This window comes from Pararge aegeria, chromosome 8, assembly GCF_905163445.1.
Source record: "Pararge aegeria chromosome 8, ilParAegt1.1, whole genome shotgun sequence".
Classification (NCBI taxonomy): domain Eukaryota; kingdom Metazoa; phylum Arthropoda; class Insecta; order Lepidoptera; family Nymphalidae; genus Pararge; species Pararge aegeria.
This window is the reverse complement of record NC_053187.1, coordinates 10281603-10298032: the sequence shown is the minus strand read 5'-3', so window position 1 is coordinate 10298032 and position 16430 is coordinate 10281603. Positions and strand designations below refer to the sequence as shown.

Genomic DNA, 16430 nt, shown 5'->3' with positions numbered 1-16430 from the left:
GGCACTCCCTCCCCTACACCCAAATCGCTCTTCCTTCCCACAGTCAACAGATCAATGCTGTTGCTGTCCGTACCCTAGACATATCTTTTGTATCTCTGTATATTCCTCATCCCTCATCTTCTATTATTCCCGAATTACAAGCAATCTTGTCGTCCCTTCCCAGCCCTATCATAGCCATGGGTGATTTTAACACCCACCACACGATGTGGGGGTGCCATGCTAGTGACGGGTTTTCTCCATTGCTGATTGATTTACTTGATGATGTCAGTCTTTGCATCCTCAATGACGGTTCTCCTACTCGAAGGGTATACCCCAATCAGAACCCTAAATCAGCGGTTGATCTCACCCTATGTTCGGCTAACCTAGCATCGCGCCTGACTTGGAACGTGCTACAGTCAACCTGTGGCAGTGATCATTTTCCTATAATTGTTACATTAAATAATAAATCCTTACCTACCCCTAACTATGATCCCCTTTTAAAGTATAAACTTAAAAAAGCAAATTGGGAAGATTATGCCCTATCAGTTGATTGCATTGTAGACACTCTGCCCGATTTGGAAAGTGATGGAAACATTCTGGTATGCTATGATCTCTTTTTAAAATCTCTTATATCTTCGGCCGATTCCCATATTCCAAAAAAACACCCTGTGAAAAATCCGCTGCTTTCCTCTCCTTGGTGGGATGATGAATGCAGCGATTTATTTGGTAAAAGATCTGCTGCAGAAGAATTATACTCAGCCTGCATGACTCAGGATAACTTTAATAGTTACCAAAAACTAGATGCTAAAATTAAAAGATTAGTCGTCAAAAAGAAAAGAGCAAGTTGGACGCAGTTCTGTGAATCGCTTAGCCCTCGTTCACCCTCCACCATTGTGTGGGAAAATATGAGGAGATTCCGTCGCTCCCTGAGCCACGTTGATCCTTCCTCAAATAATCCTTCTGACTGGCTTAACAACTTTGCAGACAAATTAGCTCCACCTTATGTTCCCTATGTGGACTCATTTCTAACTACTACGCCAGCTCCAGCTACGGATGAAATGGATGCCCCCTTTTCCTTTTCTGAGCTTCAAATTGCTCTCAATGGTCTAAAAGATACAGCTCCAGGGGAAGATGGCGTTCCATATTCATTCCTGGTTAACTTAAATGACAAAGCTAAAATTTATTACCTTAAAATAATCAATAAATGTTTGGAAACTGGTTCTATCCCAAACTCCTGGAAATCTCAAATTGTTATTCCTATCCTTAAACCTTATAAAAATCCCCTTAATTCAAATTCATATAGACCCATAGCTTTGTCATCTACTTTAGCTAAAGTTACAGAACATCTCCTTAAAAACCGACTGGAATGGTTAATGGAAAGTAGAAATATTCTCCCCTCCTCCCAATTTGGGTTTCGGAAGGGTATGAGTACAACAGACAGTCTCAGTGTATTAACAACAGATATAAGATTAGCCTTTACAAAAGGAGAGTACCTTGTGGGTGCTTTTCTTGATATTGCTTCTGCATATGATAATGTCCTACTTCCGGTGCTCAGGCAGAAACTACTTAAGCTGAGTGTTCCCTCGAGGATGGTTCATTTCATATGTAATCTGCTGTTTTGCAGATATGTTCTGGTAAAGCATCAGAATAATTCTCTTCCCCCCAGATTAATCTGGAAAGGCCTCCCTCAAGGCTCTGTTCTCAGTCCTCTTCTCTATAGCATATATACCCACGACCTCGAATTGTCTGTTTCTAGTTTTTGTACCATTTTACAATATGCTGATGATATTGTCCTCTATCACAGCTCAGGCAGTATAGAGGAAGTATCCTGTCGTATCAATTCTGCTTTGTATTATCTAGGCCAGTGGCTGTCTGACCATGGCTTGTCCCTATCAGTGGGCAAATGTCAGGCAGTGGTATATACAAGGAAGAGATACCTCCCGAACCTCAACATCTCATTTGAAGGTCAAGCAATCAATCTTGCAGTTAAAGCTAAATTTTTAGGTGTTTATTTAGACACACGACTGAATGGAATTGCTCATTCTGAATACATTATCAAAAAATGTGAAAAAGGCATCAATGTACTACGAGCAATAGCGGGAGTTTGGTGGGGTGCTCACCCCTATACTTTAAAATTATTATATAATGCCTTAGTACGTAGCCACATGGATTACTGTATGTTTGTTTTAGAGCCTTTTAATAAATCAGCTGCTGAAAAGTTTAATAAAATTCAGTATAGATGCCTTAGAATTATTCTAGGTGCAATGAAATCCTCCCCCACTAATGCTTTGCAGGTAGAATGCGTTGACCCTCCTCTATCCATCCGTCGACAATATCTATGTGACCGCTTTATCAGCAAGATGTTACAGCTGTCATCCCATCCTCTTTGGCACCGACTAAGTCAACTATCACACGCACCTTGCTCCCGTAACTCGTCTTCCTACTTGCTAGATAGTTTCCTAAAGTATACCAGCCTTCCTAATCCCCTGACATCTTTCACAATCAACCCACTATATTCAACCCCATTTAAAGCATTAATATACAACCCTTCCATCATCACAGATCTAGGTCTGAGTAAAGGATCCCCAGATACCAATATCAAACTAGAAAAGCATATTAGTCAAAATTGGTCAAATCATCTTATTATATATACTGATGCTTCAAAGCTGTCTCCAGAAGGTTGTGTTGGTGCTGCATGTTGGGTTCCTGTTTACAGAATTGTTTTAAAATTTAAATGCCCTCCCGAGTCTTCTGTGTTTACCGGAGAGGCCATTGCTCTTTTGGAAGCAATCCTGTTTGCACTGTCCCATAACGTACAACAGACGGTTATTCTGACTGACTCTTTAAGCTGTTTAATGTCTATTAAAGAAAACCCCTTTCGCAGCAAATCACGATTTCCCATTATCTTAAAAATCCGGAAGGCTCTGCTCTCTTGCAATCAAAAAGGACTATTCATCTTACTGGTTTGGATTCCAAGCCACTCAGGTATTCCAGGAAACGAGACTGCTGACTCATGTGCCAAAACAGCTGTTGAGTCAGGTTCTCTAGATCATTTTAAAAATTCATCGCAGGACCTATGTACTCTTGCCAAAACATATATGGAAACAGCCTGGAAAATTTTTTGGAATGATTCCAAATTGGTTAAGGGTAAGTTTTACGCTACCATCCAACAAAACATACCAAGACAACCCTGGTTTTGTCACTCTCGAAGTACAAATCGCTGGACTTCATCCACAATTTCCCGATTGCGTCTTGGTCATGCTAGCACACCTGTACATCTGGCCAAACTCCGGATAAGGGACAACTCCATCTGTGAGTGTGGCTTGGATGAGGGCACTATAACTCATATTATTTTTAACTGTCCCAAACTTACCTATCCCCTCTATGACGTTCTTCCTCCCAAAGTCCCCCGTCCTTTGAGTGTTAAATGTTTTTTAATGTTTGTTTTCAGTCCTTATTGTAGATTTTTATGTAAATATATAGTAAGTAATAAAATTAAAGTATAATGTACAAAAAATATCCGTGTTAGATATATATGCATGTGTTGTCTGTGCTGCCTTAGGTTAAAGAGCTAACTAGCTAATAACAACTATTTCTTGGTACAAATTCAAAATTAACTTTTCATTAGTTTCACCGATCAATCTCCTTCGTGCCTTCTTCACCTACAAGACATTGGCGAAGTACCTTGTGCCCAGTTGGCACAGACAAAAGCCATAAACAAGAATTGAATTGAATTGAATGAACTATGGGCCTCAATGAGGTATTTCTTACAGCTAAAACGAATGAAGGAATATAATTTAGAAAGCTGAAGGATAATTACTAGAATTCAATGGCTGACGAAGAAAGACTACAGCGTATTAAAGTTATGTAAAAGTACTTTCAAAAATTTTTGTAAATTACGAAAAAAACCCAAAAATAATTTGAATTAAATACAAATAAATATGTTAAATGCTTAACGATTTTAAACAAAAAAATTATATTTCAGCTGGAGCATTTTTAGCATCAGTTGCTGGAATTTCTGCATTTGTAGGATTTGGAACTACATTGGCAGCAGCCAAAAAAGCTGATCCAAAATACTTCAATAAAGGTGAGATTATAGAATTTTAGAACTTTTTTAGGATGACAGAAACGCCATTTGTGTCTTACTTGATACTAATCATTGTTCATTATTTTTAACATGGTTTCTAGGAATACTTAGCATAACACTACTTAACCTATGGACTGATTATCTATTGCCAATGAAGAAACCAATAATAACCAATTTGGTTATTACTACATCATAGGTTAACAGTGGAAAATATCTATCTAGTTTTTATGCATTACTATCAAAGCGAATAAAGCAAATAGTTTTGATCTATTACCCAATAATGCGATTGAAGCAACATCAGGAAGGAATGGAAATGAATTTTCAAGTGAACCAAACAACATTTTTTTTTTTTTTTTACAATACACCATCATCTAGCCCTAAAGTAAGTGTAGCTTGTGTTATGATGGTAAGATGACTGTTTAATATTTGTATGAATAATATACATAAAACCCAGACACTGAAAAACATGTAAGTTCATCACACAAATATTTTTCAGTTGTGGGAATCCAACCCCACAGCCTTTGACTCAGAAAGCAGGCCCTCAATATGTAAAAAAAAAAGTAATCTTGAAGTATCTGTAAAGAATTAATAATATTCATATGAAAATTCATAAGTATTGCTGTACCATATCGTATTCATTACATCAGTAGCCTAAGGTCAATTATACAACAAAAAGAATAAAGAGTTGGGTCTTACAAATAAATATTGCAAAATGTTACAATAGTTATGCAGTGTTTTCCTTCCAAATGTCAGCATGCATTTAAGTTACGACAGGCATAAGCCCTACAGTGGACAACTTAACATATTACCTATTTATATATATTAAATATTATTTGTACAGCCCTATATGTCTCAAAACTACCGTCATGTGCAATTAATGATAGTTTTGCACCAATCTATTGAATTTTTGCACTAAGTCAACTCAAATGTTTTTTTTTTGTTTAGGAGTACATGGCAGTGTTGAATTAGCAGATACAGGTGCATTGCTGGCACTAAGAGCACTTGGTTGGGGCACACTCTATGCCATTGGTGGTACAACTTGTTTTTGCTACGGTATATGGAAATTATCAGGTGCCAAAAATGTAAGTATTATTTGCTTTCCAAGCCAATAATTTATCATACTATTAGATATCGTTTTAAGTGATAGAGATCTATGAAAACTGTTTTCATAACTAATCATAATCAAAAATAGTTCATCAATGTTTAAAAACGTCAAAGTTTTACTACCGACTGAGTTTAACTGAGGATCAATTATATTTCATCTTTTTGAACATTAATTTCATTATTATTTTATTGCAGTCTGCAAAGTAATTTTATTCAATCTAAGTTTGAATGATTTGGGGATTAACTGGTATCAAGAGATGTACATACCTGAATTATGAAATTGCTAAAGATGATTTTTCCTATGTTACCAACAACACCTACAACTGGATATACAAAAATAATTTTTTTTCTTTTTTCACAAATCATTTACCTATAATTTTATTTTTAGCTGAAAGAGTTCAGAATTAAAATGGGAAATTTTCTACCAGTTATACCTAAAAATAATCCACCACAATCTAGAACAGAATTCAGCGGAATGAATGACCTGATGAAATATTTGTCTGAAGAATATGGAAATAAAAAAATGCAAGATGTTACAGAGAAATAAATATTATCAGAGCAATTTATTTTTAGCGTTTTTATTACACTGTTACATTAATTAAATCTTGTTTTATTATAAATTCTTCTTTATATGCTGGACCATCATTACAACTTCCTTTGCAAGTGTATATAGCTAGCACACCCCAATCTATACTATTCAATTCAATTCCAACATGAATAAAATTCAACAGTTGTGGCATGATCTGAAAAAAAATTAATTATAATTTGAGAGGAATTATGTTATACACTAAATACTAGAGTATATTTAATTAAATAACCCTATATTAGAAAAAAAAAAATTTACTTACTTGAAATTCAAATTGTCTGTCTCCATTACAGTACTGGCAGTTTGGTATAGATTTAATGTTTCCTATATTTTCTGTGATCCACAGAGGTGCACCACCTTTATCATATCTTAGAACCTGACCTGGATGTCTAGCTATTCTTTTACTGAACTTATTATATAACTTATCTTCTGGTAGTGGACTTGTGTATTGTTCTAATTCCCCTTCAGAGACATTGCCCAAAGTACCAACTTTTTTTTCTTCAATCATCTTTCTAAGTTTTTCCATTTCTTGATTTGGATCTACCGCTGTAACTTCTTCCTAATAAAGTATAACATTTATATGATAGTTAACTTAAAAAATGTGTAAAAGTTACTATCCTGTAACTTTTACACATTTTTACATAATTTTTTTTACATAAAAATGTGTAAAAATTGGCAGAATGAACTGTAAGAAGGGTACTGTGATGAGGTAAAAATATTTAATTTACATTAATCTCTCTAATAAGTAAAAAATATAGCTTGTTATGACAATTTTAGTATGCTTAATAAAAGTCATCAGCATTTGAAAGTATATTCTGTTAACATAATACTGTTTTCACTTGTATAGAATTTGACATAATCCGAAAACATACCTCATCCTCTTCATCTACTATAAGTTCCCACTCTTTAAATAATAAGGATTGTCCAGCCTCAGTTACATTAAAATTGTTCCAATATGGATCACACTTCTGAAATATTGTAAGATGTTTTTTTTTTACTTTTGTAGAGGAATCAAACAAAAACAAGATAAATTATAGAAAATGGTACCTTTTGGAGGTCAGGGCATATACTTTTGTGCCCCTTTTGCCAATCAAGAATTTGGTGTTGGCGACTACAATAATAAACTTTTTTGCATTTGGAACAGTGAGATGGTGCTTTTATTCCACAAACATTACACAACTTGGCCCATTTATCCATTGGAAAACACTGAAATAATTGCTTATAAATAAGTTTCCATTGTGTTCTATAAATAAAAATAACTATATTAACTATTTATTTGGTTAAAACTAATTTTACCTCATTTTCATTTTCTTCATATGGCTCAAAAGAATAATAATCATTTTTACGTGGTAGCTGACAACGTAATATGATAAAATTATCAGCAGAATTTGTTTTGCAGCAAGAACCTTTTTGACAAACAAATATGAATATTGTGCGGTGAAAGCAATCATCACTTTCTTCAAAGGGTGCATATACCTGTAAGAATTATTAATTTTCAGGGAGGAACTGTATCGAAGAATATTTTGAATATTGTTCTGATTTGTTTCTTATATGTTATAATAGAAAAATAAAATAAGTCGTTATGAGAGAAAAATTTCACAATTTCCATAAATGCTAAATAAAAATGCGACATACCTGACATAAAAAAATTAAAGGTTCCTCACACTTTTTGCAGGTTAATTTTGCAAAATCAGGTACATTTTTTAGGTCTAACCATGCCGGTTTTCCTCCAACTTTACTCGGAAAGAATCTAGGATGCAATAGCCAGTTACACTTTTCTTCTAAAAAACCAATGTCTACACGTTTCGTAGTCATTCTATATTTTAACTTACTTATACGCTTTTTCAAATCTTAGCTTGGGGTTCAGTTTCTTATGGTTTTTTTAACCTAATTACCTTTTTTTTATAATGAACTTTTTTCTTTACCTATATGTTTTTGTCAAAGACCACAGAATAGAAAACAAATCACAGACAAACTTGTCAGTTGCAGCACAATTCTGTCATGTCTATTAAACCCTAATTGAATCACTATTTATAGCGTAGACAGAGAAGTAAATCTCTGTCTACGATTTATAGGTATTACAGATACAGGACCTAATTATTAGGACGTAAAAATATTATCTACTTTCAATTCAATTCAATTCTTGTTTATGGCTTTTGTCTGTGCCAACTGGGCACAAGGTACTTCGCCAATGTCTTGTAGATGAAGAAGGCACGAAGGAGATTGATCGGTGAAACTAATGAAAAGTTAATTTTGAATTTGTACCAAGAAATAGTTGTTATTAGCTAGTTAGCTCTTTAACCTAAGGCAGCACAGACAACACATGCATATATATCTACCACGGATATTTTTTGTACATTACACTTTAATTTTATTACTTACTATATATTTACATAAAAATCTACAATAAGGACTAAAAACAAACATTAAAAAACATTTAACACTCAAAGGACGGGGGACTTTGGGAGGAAGAACGTCATAGAGGGGATAGGTAAGTTTGGGACAGTTAAAAATAATATGAGTTATAGTGCCCTCATCCAAGCCACACTCACAGATGGAGTTGTCCCTTATCCGGAGTTTGGCCAGATGTACAGGTGTGCTAGCATGACCAAGACGCAATCGGGAAATTGTGGATGAAGTCCAGCGATTTGTACTCCGAGAGTGACAAAACCAGGGTTGTCTTGGTATGTTTTGTTGGATGGTAGCGTAAAACTTACCCTTAACCAATTTGGAATCATTCCAAAAAAATTTCCAGGCTGTTTCCATATATGTTTTGGCAAGAGTACATAGGTCATGCGATGAATTTTTAAAATGATCTAGAGAACCTGACTCAACAGCTGTTTTGGCACAAGAGTCAGCAGTCTCGTTTCCTGGAATACCTGAGTGGCTTGGAATCCAAACCAGTAAGATGAATAGTCCTTTTTGATTGCAAGAGAGCAGAGCCTTCCGGATTTTTAAGATAATGGGAAATCGTGATTTGCTGCGAAAGGGGTTTTCTTTAATAGACATTAAACAGCTTAAAGAGTCAGTCAGAATAACCGTCTGTTGTACGTTATGGGACAGTGCAAACAGGATTGCTTCCAAAAGAGCAATGGCCTCTCCGGTAAACACAGAAGACTCGGGAGGGCATTTAAATTTTAAAACAATTCTGTAAACAGGAACCCAACATGCAGCACCAACACAACCTTCTGGAGACAGCTTTGAAGCATCAGTATATATAATAAGATGATTTGACCAATTTTGACTAATATGCTTTTGTAGTTTGATATTGGTATCTGGGGATCCTTTACTCAGACCTAGATCTGTGATGATGGAAGGGTTGTATATTAATGCTTTAAATGGGGTTGAATATAGTGGGTTGATTGTGAAAGATGTCAGGGGATTAGGAAGGCTGGTATACTTTAGGAAACTATCTAGCAAGTAGGAAGACGAGTTACGGGAGCAAGGTGCGTGTGATAGTTGGCTTAGTCGGTGCCAAAGAGGATGGGATGACAGCTGTAACATCTTGCTGATAAAGCGGTCACATAGATATTGTCGACGGATGGATAGAGGAGGGTCAACGCATTCTACCTGCAAAGCATTAGTGGGGGAGGATTTCATTGCACCTAGAATAATTCTAAGGCATCTATACTGAATTTTATTAAACTTTTCAGCAGCTGATTTATTAAAAGGCTCTAAAACAAACATACAGTAATCCATGTGGCTACGTACTAAGGCATTATATAATAATTTTAAAGTATAGGGGTGAGCACCCCACCAAACTCCCGCTATTGCTCGTAGTACATTGATGCCTTTTTCACATTTTTTGATAATGTGTTCAGAATGAGCAATTCCATTCAGTCGTGTGTCTAAATAAACACCTAAAAATTTAGCTTTAACTGCAAGGTTGATTGCTTGACCTTCAAATGAGATGTTGAGGTTCGGGAGGTATCTCTTCCTTGTAAATACCACTGCCTGACATTTGCCCACTGATAGGGACAAGCCATGGTCAGACAGCCACTGGCCTAGATAATACAAAGCAGAATTGATACGACAGGATACTTCCTCTATACTGCCTGAGCTGTGATAGAGGACAATATCATCAGCATATTGTAAAATGGTACAAAAACTAGAAACAGACAATTCGAGGTCGTGGGTATATATGCTATAGAGCAGAGGACTGAGAACAGAGCCTTGAGGGAGGCCTTTCCAGATTAATCTGGGGGGAAGAGAATTATTCTGATGCTTTACCAGAACATATCTGCAAAACAGCAGATTACATATGAAATGAACCATCCTCGAGGGAACACTCAGCTTAAGTAGTTTCTGCCTGAGCACCGGAAGTAGGACATTATCATATGCAGAAGCAATATCAAGAAAAGCACCCACAAGGTACTCTCCTTTTGTAAAGGCTAATCTAATATCTGTTGTTAATACACTGAGACTGTCTGTTGTACTCATACCCTTCCGAAACCCAAATTGGGAGGAGGGGAGAATATTTCTACTTTCCATTAACCATTCCAGTCGGTTTTTAAGGAGATGTTCTGTAACTTTAGCTAAAGTAGATGACAAAGCTATGGGTCTATATGAATTTGAATTAAGGGGATTTTTATAAGGTTTAAGGATAGGAATAACAATTTGAGATTTCCAGGAGTTTGGGATAGAACCAGTTTCCAAACATTTATTGATTATTTTAAGGTAATAAATTTTAGCTTTGTCATTTAAGTTAGCCAGGAAAGAATATGGAACGCCATCTTCCCCTGGAGCTGTATCTTTTAGACCATTGAGAGCAATTTGAAGCTCAGAAAAGGAAAAGGGGGCATCCATTTCATCCGTAGCTGGAGCTGGCGTAGTAGTTAGAAATGAGTCAACATAGGGAACATAAGGTGGAGCTAATTTGTCTGCAAAGTTGTTAAGCCAGTCAGAAGGATTATTTGAGGAAGGATCAACGTGGCTCAGGGAGCGACGGAATCTCCTCATATTTTCCCACACAATGGTGGAGGGTGAACGAGGGCTAAGCGATTCACAGAACTGCGTCCAACTTGCTCTTTTCTTTTTGAAGACTAATCTTTTAATTTTAGCATCTAGTTTTTGGTAACTATTAAAGTTATCCTGAGTCATGCAGGCTGAGTATAATTCTTCTGCAGCAGATCTTTTACCAAATAAATCGCTGCATTCATCATCCCACCAAGGAGAGGAAAGCAGCGGATTTTTCACAGGGTGTTTTTTTGGAATATGGGAATCGGCCGAAGATATAAGAGATTTTAAAAAGAGATCATAGCATACCAGAATGTTTCCATCACTTTCCAAATCGGGCAGAGTGTCTACAATGCAATCAACGGATAGGGCATAATCTTCCCAATTTGCTTTTTTAAGTTTATACTTTAAAAGGGGATCATAGTTAGGGGTAGGTAAGGATTTATTATTTAATGTAACAATTATAGGAAAATGATCACTGCCACAGGTTGACTGTAGCACGTTCCAAGTCAGGCGCGATGCTAGGTTAGCCGAACATAGGGTGAGATCAACCGCTGATTTAGGGTTCTGATTGGGGTATACCCTTCGAGTAGGAGAACCGTCATTGAGGATGCAAAGACTGACATCATCAAGTAAATCAATCAGCAATGGAGAAAACCCGTCACTAGCATGGCACCCCCACATCGTGTGGTGGGTGTTAAAATCACCCATGGCTATGATAGGGCTGGGAAGGGACGACAAGATTGCTTGTAATTCGGGAATAATAGAAGATGAGGGATGAGGAATATACAGAGATACAAAAGATATGTCTAGGGTACGGACAGCAACAGCATTGATCTGTTGACTGTGGGAAGGAAGAGCGATTTGGGTGTAGGGGAGGGAGTGCCGTAGAAATACAGCACTGCCTGCATACCCATCACTCCTGTCATCCCTCAAACAGGAGAAGCCCGGCACCCGTAATCGTGAACCAGGCCTCAACCATGTCTCCGAGATGGCAAGAATGGTGGGATTATGAAGGTTAATCAGAGAGATTAACTCATGTTTCTTGGGACGTAAACTTTTACAGTTCCACTGTAGCAGGGTTATTGGGCCCATTTTGTAGTAGTTTAAAAAGTTGGCTTAAGTTTTTGGCAACGTTGGGCGGTAAGGGAATTTCACTACATGGAGCGACAATACTAAGTAGAAATTCGGAGATAAACTCAAGCATTTTACCTTGGGAGGGAGGGTTCTCAACATTGTTGTTGAGAGCGCATCCATTAGGAAGGGATGAGGAGTAATCACCGACAATAGTCTGAACAGCTTTTTTATCGTAGCCCTTTGCTAGAGGAGCTCGGGGACGAGGAGAGCGGAAAACTGTTTGCCGGTAGGAGGTTTTGGTGGAAGTTACATTAGTAGGAGTAAACATTTCTTTTGTTATCTCAGCATAGGACCTGCGGACAGGAGGAAACTGAGATGATGCTTCAATGTAAGATTTATTATTCTGAGACATGACCATTTTAATAGATTGCTGCCTGGAGAATTCTGGGCAGTCTTTATCAGTAGCAAAATGACTACCAGAGCAGTGTAAACATGTAGATAATTCCTTGATGACCAAACATGAGTCACCTGTATGGGGCTGAGCACATCTGTAGCATCTGGGCTTAGATCTGCAGATTGTTTTAATGTGGCCAAAACGGCAGCAGTTCTGGCACTGTATTGTTGGAAGTTTATATGTTTCAACTGGCAGTGAGGTGTGGTATGAATATACCTTAGCAGGAAGCATTTGCCCCCTGAAGGTTAGGACAACAGATTGGGTAGGCACCCAAGTGATGACACCCTCTGTGACAGATTTTCTATTCAGTCGCCTTGATTTCAGAACCTCACCACAGCCAGGCGGGAGCTCTAGCGAATCAACAAGCTCGTCCATCGACCAGTCCACGGGAACTCCTTTCACCAGCCCCATTCTGGTTATGTTGTATGTGGGAATTATAGCTCTATATTTGCATAACTTCAAAACTGGACTAACCAGAAAGTTGTTGGCAGCTTGGGCAGAAGTAAACTCTACAGTAATTTTGTTGCGGCCTATATTTTTGACGCCGTCGTGGATAATTGAACCAATTTTGTGTTTGTGCAAGAATTGACCGAAATTTATAGCCCGTAATGACGCTCCAGAGGATGGGTCCTCCACTTCCCGTGAGACTTGGACGATAAAAGGCCCATTATCATCGTCAGAGTATGACTTGGCGCCTTCGGTGAAGGAAGGATGTATGTAAAGGCTTTGAACGGATGGGTTTACCTGAGTAGGATCAGTTATAGTTTTTTTGGCCGCATATACGTTGGTATCCTCTCCTTGTCGTTTGCGAGACGAGGCTGATGCCCCCGGGTCGGGCGGCTCAGGAGGTGTATCTAGATCCATTTTACTGGAAACACTATAACTACAGACACATAATAAATATTTAACCAACACCAAATACGGTTAGATTTATACGAATATCACCAATGACAACTATTTCTGCTGCTGTGTAAATTCACATAAAACACCGAAATTACACCGGAATCTCACTAACACGTGTGCACAAATTGACAGGCCAAGTTACAGTTCAATATAAACAACACCAAATCCTTTTCAAGACGAGTTTACAATAAAATCAAAGAAAAATTTGAAAAAACCGCGTCCGCCATGTACGAAGTTTCCCGCCCATTATCTACTTTATTCAAGGGCCCATTTAGTCAATGGCACCTACTACCACAGACTAGTAAAACAACAATGGCCTCAGTTTCAGTTAAAGAAGTCAGTCTTCTGTAAATAAGTAACCAAAAATATACAGAAAGTTCACACCATAATATACTGTGTTATTTTCAGGAGTCATTGGCAGTAATGGTCGCTATCTTAAAAGTGACCCGGTTGCCATAAACAAAAGTTGAAGTTGAAGAAAGTTAGAAACGCTTGAAACAGAAATGAAATCAAAAACAAATGTTATAGAACTGTTTCAAGATGCTAAAGCTAATCAAACGTATGTTAAAGTTTGTGCGCCCATGGTCAGATACAGTAAGGTCCAATTCAGAACTTTGGTTAAAAAGTAAGTGCCGTACTTCGCTTTGTCATTTTAACTCTACTCCTTTATATTATCTTACAGTCTTTTGATTATTTTAATTGAAGTGTAGAATCTACACTTCAATTAAAATAATCAAAAGACTGAAGAATTATGTACAATAATATATTTAATCTTTCTTTCATTGTAATACAGTGATTTTCTTTTTCAAGTTACAGCACTAATATAACAGTATCTTTATAAACATTAATTATTAGTTAGCATTTTTAGTAATTGTCACAGAAATTAATTACTATATTTTCTATATTTGTTTCAGCTTTGGAGTTGATTTGTGTTTTACACCGATGATACTGGCTGATTCATTTTGCCAAAATGCTAAAGCCAGGTCAAATGAATTTGTAACAACAAAATATGACACACCGTTAGTTGTGCAATTTGCAGCTAATAATGTTGATGAGTTCTTAGATGCATCAAAATTAGTATATCCATATGTCGATGGAGTGGATTTGAACTGTGGTTGCCCTCAAAGATGGGCCATGAAGGATGGGTACGGCTGTGCCTTATTATCTAACCCTGAGCTAGTCCATAATTTATTAAGAACAGTCAGGAATAATTTTCCAGCAAATTTCACTGTGTCTGTTAAAGTAAGAATATTACAGGAGGTAAAGAAAACAATAATCATGTGCCAGCAGCTTGAAAAATGTGGAATTGATTTCATGACCATACATGGGCGCACACCAGCACAGAAAAGTGGCGAGGTAATTGATGTGGAAACATTAAAAGAGATATGTGAAGTAATTACAATACCCGTAATTGCTAATGGTGGAATTAAAACTTTATATGATGCAGATCAATTGCATGGCATTTTGCAATGTAGCGGCATAATGGCTGCAAGTGGTATTTTGAACAATCCAGCGCTTTTTAGTGGTTACAATAAAACACCACTCAGTTGTATTAAACAGTGGATGGACTTGAAGAATAAATGTGATGAAAAAATAACTTTCCAGTGCTACCACCATCATTTAGTTTTCATGCTTGAGAAGATATTGACAAAAAAACAAAAGCAGGAGTTCAATTATTTAAGTACATTTGAATGTGTTGATAACTTTTTACATAAACATATTTTAAATGATTTTCAATATTTGCCATTGTATAATCCATTAATAGATGATTTTGTGTCGTGTGATTTTGATAAACAGATAACTGACAGGCATTCAAGCAAATGTAGAAGATGTAGTAAGAGTATTTTTTATTGTAAGTGTAGTTATTATGACTATGATAATAATAACGGAAGATATTTCACATCTTATGTTGAAGATTCAGATGGTCTTGATTACATGGACAGCAATTTGTTTGAGGAATGTAGTTGACAACAAATTGTAATTAAATTGAATAAATTGTAAAATGTATAAAGTATTTTCATTATAAACTATATCTGTCTTAATTTTAGCAAAGTGACAGGGCTTGATTAAATTCTGTTAGATGGGGTCACAAGGACCTATGTTGGGAAACTTAGCTTTGCTGCCCTATCCTGCGCGCTTACCCTGCGCGGAGCATAGACATCGCTAAAAAAAGACCTATGCCCGGTAGGTAGACGTATTTTGGTTGGGCTTAGGATTAAAACAAATTATGAATAAAAGAACAATAAAATATTGTCACCAACATATATTACAAAACATTATAATCACCAACATCTGATTGTTCCATAGCCAAATTTGTATTTAACCACGTAACAAGCAAGTGTGATGAATATTCTACAGGTTGTAGAATATTCATCACACTTGCTTGTTACGTGGACATTTATTACGTCAAAATAAGGCTCATAATCGAAGATATTAGAGACTAGCGTTTTATTTAAAATTACCGTACTTGTGTTTTATTTCCGATGTCCTGATTATATTGAGTTTGTACCTCACTGCAAGATTTACGTATGAAGATAGAACATTTTTAATTTAACCGCGTGATACAGATTATTTTATTTAACAAACTAAGAGTTTTTATCTGACTTAAAGTAGTATTCAATTAAAATATATTTTCATTTAATTGAGAAGCCGATGATGATGATGACTTCTTAATAATGATAAATTAACGTTCCATATGACCAAATCATTCACAATTCATAATGAGTTATATTTTAAATACAAAAAATACTCCTGTGTTGATTATATTTTTAATAAAGTAGGCTATAACTTTGCAGCGAAAATACTTACTCGCCACTAGGATTTCAAATATCTCCTCTTTGGTTAAGAATTCCAATTTTAGTTTTATTTAGCTATTTACGCATGCTTTTGTGTTTTAAAAACTCTAATTCATCGGATTTTTCCTCTTTCGGTTTTTTTGTTTGTCTCAGTTTACAAAATGGAAAACTTGAAATATCGCATTATTTACGAGTACGAGCTCCATCTTGGCACCAGTGCTGCAGAAAAGACTCGAAGGATTAATGATGTGTATGATGGCGGTGTCGCAAAAGAAAATACAGTGCGTTTTTGGTGTCAACGTTTTCGTCTTGGAAATTTAGATTTGCAGAACAAGCCCCGTGGACGGCCGGTGACCAAAGTTGATAATGAAGAATTAAAGGCTATTGTAAAAGTATATCCATATTAACGCTGATCGCAATGACTGAACCCTGACGAACCAGCCAATGCTGATGCGCTCCGGGACAACGCTAGACGCCGGTAGGTAAAAA

At 36.5% G+C, this 16430-nt stretch overlaps 3 protein-coding genes across 3 annotated transcripts; 2 read left to right on the top strand and 1 right to left on the bottom strand.

Moving 5' to 3' along the window:
- The first annotated feature begins 3718 nt into the window (after positions 1-3718).
- Positions 3719-5720, top strand: LOC120625729 (transmembrane protein 242). The gene is made up of 4 exons (XM_039892899.1): positions 3719-3842; positions 3965-4066; positions 5012-5148; positions 5559-5720. The coding sequence occupies exons 1-4, from the start codon at positions 3809-3811 to the stop codon at positions 5715-5717; spliced, it is 432 nt and encodes a 143-aa protein (XP_039748833.1). The 5' UTR covers positions 3719-3808; the 3' UTR covers positions 5718-5720.
- Positions 5721-5732: 12 nt separating this feature from the next.
- Positions 5733-7727, bottom strand: LOC120625728 (programmed cell death protein 2). The gene is made up of 6 exons (XM_039892898.1): positions 7392-7727; positions 7053-7232; positions 6804-6962; positions 6629-6724; positions 6019-6315; positions 5733-5913 (listed from the first exon to the last, which is right to left on the bottom strand). Exons 1-6 carry the CDS (start codon positions 7569-7571, stop codon positions 5752-5754), a joined length of 1074 nt encoding a protein of 357 aa, XP_039748832.1. The 5' UTR covers positions 7572-7727; the 3' UTR covers positions 5733-5751.
- A 5672-nt stretch (positions 7728-13399) lies between these two features.
- On the top strand, positions 13400-15151 carry LOC120625727 (tRNA-dihydrouridine(20a/20b) synthase [NAD(P)+]-like). Its single transcript, XM_039892896.1, has 3 exons — positions 13400-13482; positions 13555-13771; positions 14061-15151. Exons 2-3 carry the CDS (start codon positions 13650-13652, stop codon positions 15112-15114), a joined length of 1176 nt encoding a protein of 391 aa, XP_039748830.1. The 5' UTR covers positions 13400-13482; positions 13555-13649; the 3' UTR covers positions 15115-15151.
- Positions 15152-16430: the final 1279 nt, after the last annotated feature.

Excerpts from the sequence above, each read along its gene's own strand:
- LOC120625728 (XM_039892898.1), bottom strand. The coding sequence starts at position 7,571 with ATGACTACGAAACGTGTAGACATTGGTTTTTTAGAAGAAAAGTGTAAC. Across the intron at positions 6,963-7,052 it reads ATGAAGAAAATGAAAATGAG|TGTTTTCCAATGGATAAATG; the intron begins GTAAAATTAGTT and ends CAATTATTTCAG. Across the intron at positions 5,914-6,018 it reads ACAGACAATTTGAATTTCAA|ATCATGCCACAACTGTTGAA; the intron begins GTAAGTAAATTT and ends ATTTTTTTTCAG.
- LOC120625727 (XM_039892896.1), top strand. The coding sequence starts at position 13,650 with ATGAAATCAAAAACAAATGTTATAGAACTGTTTCAAGATGCTAAAGCT. Across the intron at positions 13,772-14,060 it reads TTCAGAACTTTGGTTAAAAA|CTTTGGAGTTGATTTGTGTT; the intron begins GTAAGTGCCGTA and ends TATTTGTTTCAG.
- LOC120625729 (XM_039892899.1), top strand. The coding sequence starts at position 3,809 with ATGGCTGACGAAGAAAGACTACAGCGTATTAAAG. Across the intron at positions 3,843-3,964 it reads AAGACTACAGCGTATTAAAG|CTGGAGCATTTTTAGCATCA; the intron begins TTATGTAAAAGT and ends ATTATATTTCAG. Across the intron at positions 4,067-5,011 it reads TCCAAAATACTTCAATAAAG|GAGTACATGGCAGTGTTGAA; the intron begins GTGAGATTATAG and ends TTTTTTGTTTAG.